General features: G+C 37.2%; 1 protein-coding gene across 1 annotated transcript in view; it reads right to left on the bottom strand.

The window, feature by feature from the left end:
• LOC130079651 (methionine--tRNA ligase, cytoplasmic-like) overlaps window positions 1-5,000 on the bottom strand; it is a gene marked incomplete at its 3' end in the record, with an annotated part of 32,974 nt that overhangs the window by 10,686 nt on the left and 17,288 nt on the right. Inside the window, exons 6-9 of the mRNA XM_056244994.1 lie at window positions 4,117-4,287; window positions 1,266-1,361; window positions 661-778; window positions 1-40 (exon numbers count right to left, since the gene is read on the bottom strand). The exon at window positions 1-40 is cut by the window's left edge and continues 174 nt beyond it. Coding sequence (XP_056100969.1) covers window positions 1-40; window positions 661-778; window positions 1,266-1,361; window positions 4,117-4,287 — 425 coding nt within the window. The remainder of the gene's footprint in view (window positions 41-660; window positions 779-1,265; window positions 1,362-4,116; window positions 4,288-5,000) is intronic.

Raw genomic sequence — 5,000 nt, forward strand, 5'->3', positions numbered from 1 at the left:
CGGCTCTTGGAGAACTTGGTGTCCTCGTAATTCAAGTATTCTGAACACATGAAAACATTCATGAATGGTATCAGCCAATCACACGCCACAATATCAATCTGCAACATCTGAAATATCAGATTCTAGAGATTTCTGAATTTTAATATGCATTTACACTTCTGTTTGGAGTCAGTAAGATTGTTTTTTAATATGTTTATTCAGCGAGGACAAATTAAATTGATAGTAAGCGACAGTAAAGACATTATAAATGTTTTTTTAAACTTTCTGTTCATCAAAGAAACCTGAAAAATAAAACATCACGTTTTCCACAATAATATGAAACGGTTTTCAACCCTGATAATAATCATAAATGTTTCTTGAGCATCAGATCCTCATATTAGAGTGATTTCTGAAGGATCATGTGACACTGAAGACTGGAGTAATGATGCTGAAAATACAGCTTTGATCACAGGAATAAATTACACTTTACTATATATTCACATAGAAAACAGCGGATTTATACTATAATATTTTTACAGTAATAAATGCAGCTTTGGTGACTCAAAAACATTAAAAATTCCAACTTTTCATGCAATGGTCATGAAATATACATATTTGATAATATTAGATTGCAATCGTTTTATGTTATTTAAATAATTTGATTTTAAAATAGCATCTCACCGGTGGCAATGAGGTTATTGACCAGTGTGTAGTTGTCTTGAGCTCCGAGAAGTGAACAAGGGAAGACGACACTGTGGAAGGGAACGTTGTCCTTCGCCATGAAGTTGTACAGCTCCACCTATAGGACACACACAGCAATCACACGCTGAAACACACCGGTTATGGAACGCAGCGTTGTGTCAATCAGTGGGAGAACTGAGAGTATTCATTAAATTGACCCTTTTCTCAGTAGTCCTTAAAGAATTTGAAAATTACTTTTCTACTATTCAGTCTAGTACTAATGGAAAAGCTATTAAGACTGTTCATTTGTGTACAATATTCAAAATCTTTGAATGATACAAACGTCTTGTATTTTTGTGAATGTTTTTTTTTGTTTTATTATTTTTAATGGGTTTTCTTTGCTCCCCTGGCTCCAAAGTGTATGTTGTATTGTTTTGTTGTTTAAAAGCATATATATATATATATATAGGGAAGAAAAGACGAGCACAACTTAAACATTTCCCAAAACAACCACAAAACAAAATCTGTAAAATCATCCAAGACACATGTGTGATTTGCATCAAGCTCAGGAGGTGAAATCTCATAATATGAAACTTGATCAGCACCTGCTGAGGGTTCTTCCACCATTTCTCCCATTGGTCGGTGTAGTTTGCCGTGATGGACAGGTAGCCAATAGGAGCGTCGAACCAAACGTAGAACACCTTCATGGACAGACGGACACATTGGTTCATTGTGCATTTGGATTAACGGACAATATTAGTGAAATAACTAGTGCTGACGATTAATCGATTAAAAAAATTAACTAGATTTCATTGCAAATATGAAAATTAGCCCATGATTTACTCGCCCTCAAGTCATCCTAGGTGTATATGACTTTCTTCTTTCAGACGAATACAATCAGAGTTATATTAAAAAATGTCCTGGCTCTTCCGAGCTTTATAATGGCAGTGAATGGCTGTTTCTGTTTTGAAGGCCATAAAAGTGCATTTATCCATCATAAAAGTGCATCTGTCCATCATAAAAGTGCATCTGTCCATCATAAAAGTGCATCTATCCATCATAAAAGTGCATCTATCCATCATAAAAGTGCATCTATCTATGATAAAAGTTCATCTATCCATCATAAAAGTGCATCTATCCATCATAAAAGTGCATCTATCCATCATAAAAGTGCATCTGTCTATCATAAAAGTGCATCTGTCTATCATAAAAGTGCATCTATCCATGATAAAAGTGCATCTGTCCATCATAAAAGTGCATCTATCCATCATAAAAGTGCATCTATCCATCATAAAAGTGCATCTGTCTATCATAAAAGTGCATCTGTCTATCATAAAAGTGCATCTATCCATCATAAAAGTGCATCTGTCCATCATAAAAGTGCATCTATCCATCATAAAAGTGCATCTATCCATCATAAAAGTGCATCTGTCCATCATAAAAGTGCATCTATCTATGATAAAAGTTCATCTATCCATCATAAAAGTTCATCTATCCATCATAAAAGTGCATCTGTCCATCATAAAAGTGCATCTGTCCATCATAAAAGTGCATCTATCCATCATAAAAGTGCATCTGTCCATCATAAAAGTGCATCTATCCATCATAAAAGTGCATCTATCCATCATAAAAGTGCATCTGTCCATCATAAAAGTGCATCTATCTATGATAAAAGTTCATCTATCCATCATAAAAGTTCATCTATCCATCATAAAAGTGCATCTGTCCATCATAAAAGTGCATCTGTCTATCATAAAAGTGCATCTGTCTATCATAAAAGTGCATCTGTCTATCATAAAAGTGCATCTGTCTATCATAAAAGTGCATCTATCCATCATAAAAGTGCATCTGTCCATCATAAAAGTGCATCTATCCATCATAAAAGTGCATCTGTCCATCATAAAAGTGCATCTGTCCATCATAAAAGTGCATCTATCCATCATAAAAGTGCATCTATCCATCATAAAAGTGCATCTATCCATCATAAAAGTGCATCTGTCCATCATAAAAGTGCATCTATCCATCATAAAAGTGCATCTGTCCATCATAAAAGTGCATCTGTCCATCATAAAAGTGCATCTATCCATCATAAAAGTGCATCTATCCATCATAAAAGTGCATCTATCCATCATAAAAGTGCATCTATCCATCATAAAAGTGCATCTGTCCATCATAAAAGTGCATCTGTCCATCATAAAAGTGCATCTATCCATCATAAAAGTGCATCTGTCCATCATAAAAGTGCATCTGTCCATCATAAAAGTGCATCTGTCCATCATAAAAGTGCATCTATCCATCATAAAAGTGCATCTATCCATCATAAAAGTGCATCTATCCATGATAAAAGTGCATCTGTCTATCATAAAAGTGCATCTATCCATCATAAAAGTGCATCTATCCATCATAAAAGTGCATCTGTCCATCATAAAAGTGCATCTGTCCATCATAAAAGTGCATCTATCCATCATAAAAGTGCATCTATCCATGATAAAAGTGCATCTGTCTATCATAAAAGTGCATCTATCCATCATAAAAGTGCATCTATCTGTCCATCATAAAAGTGCATCTGTCCATCATAAAAGTGCATCTATCCATCATAAAAGTGCATCTATCCATGATAAAAGTGCATCTGTCTATCATAAAAGTGCATCTATCAATCATAAAAGTGCATCTATCCATCATAAAAGTGCATCTATCCATCATAAAAGTGCATCTATCCATGATAAAAGTGCATCTGTCTATCATAAAAGTGCATCTATCCATCATAAAAGTGCATCTATCCATCATAAAAGTGCATCTGTCCATCATAAAAGTGCATCTATCCATCATAAAAGTGCATCTGTCCATCATAAAAGTGCATCTATCCATCATAAAAGTGCATCTATCCATCATAAAAGTGCATCTATCCATCATAAAAGTGCATCTATCCATCATAAAAGTGCATCATAAAAGTGCATCTATCCATCATAAAAGTGCATCTATCCATCATAAAAGTGCATCTGTCCATCATAAAAGTGCATCTATCCATCATAAAAGTGCATCTATCCATCATAAAAGTGCATCTATCCATCATAAAAGTGCATCTATCCATCATAAAAGTGCATCATAAAAGTGCATCTATCCATCATAAAAGTGCATCTATCCATCATAAAAGTGCATCTATCCATCATAAAAGTGCATCTATCCATCATAAAAGTGCATCTATCCATCATAAAAGTGCATAATTGTATGGACTTCAAAACAGAAACGGCCATTCACTGCCATTATAAAGCTCGGAAGATCCACCACATTTTTTAATATAACTCTGATTGTATTCGTCTGAAAAAAGAAAGTCACATACACCTAAGATGACTTGAGAGTAAATCATGGGCTAATTTTCATTTTTGGGTGAACTATCCCTTTAACACAATACGTTGACAGCACTAGAAACAACATCTCAGGATTGTGCGTTCATACTTTCTCCTTGAAGTCCTCGTGAGGCACGGGCGTCCCCCAGCGCAGGTCTCGTGTGATGCACCGGGGCTTCAGGCCGTCCCGGAGCCACGAGCGCGTGATGTGCCGAGCGTTCGCCGTCCAATCGCCCGAGCCGATCGACTTCTCCAGCCACTGCTCCAGCTCGCCCTCCAGCTATCACACACACACTCTAAATTAATCCGGATACATTTGAAAACGGCGTTTTCGCTAAAAAAAAGTTTTCAAAACTTTGCGTTTTCACCCAAAAACACTACAATCTTGTGTCGACGCCCCACGGAAGAGAGAGAGAGTGTGTGTGTGTGTGTGTGTGTGTGTGGGGGGGAGCAGCTCATTATCATTTAAAGAGACATGCACCGAAACGGGTCGGTGTGACAGGGCTGTTTTTGAGGAGGTAAAAGGGTGTTTTACACAATCATTGAGGAATTTTAACTAAAAGTATGTTACAAACTTTCCATGAAGACCCTAATCATTAGCCTGACGTCATCATACTCAGACTCTAGTCAGCATGTGAGATACGGCTCCACTGGGCTGTGATTATGGGGCGTTTCAACCCAACCAGGAAAGAAAACGCCTCTGCACTCGACTGGATCGACAAATGGCTTGATGGCGGTTCTGTTCCTCTTCTAAATGAATGCGCTGTCTACATCTTCTATAACAGACGCGACGGCTGAGTGTGTGAGTGAGTGTGTGAGTGAGTGTGTGAGTGAGTGTGTGAGTGAGTGTGTGAGTGAGTGAGTGAGTGAGTGAGTGAGTGAGTGAGTGTGTGAGTGTGTGAATGAGTGAGTGAGTGAGTGAGTGAGTGAGAGTGTGAGTGAGTGTGTGAGTGTGTGAGTGAGTGAGTGAGTGAGTGAGTGAGTGTGTGAGTG

The sequence above is a fragment of the Rhinichthys klamathensis genome, unplaced genomic scaffold, assembly GCF_029890125.1.
Source record: "Rhinichthys klamathensis goyatoka isolate OS25496 unplaced genomic scaffold, OSU_Roscu_1.1 h1tg001194l_1, whole genome shotgun sequence".
In the NCBI taxonomy this organism is placed as follows: domain Eukaryota; kingdom Metazoa; phylum Chordata; class Actinopteri; order Cypriniformes; family Leuciscidae; genus Rhinichthys; species Rhinichthys klamathensis.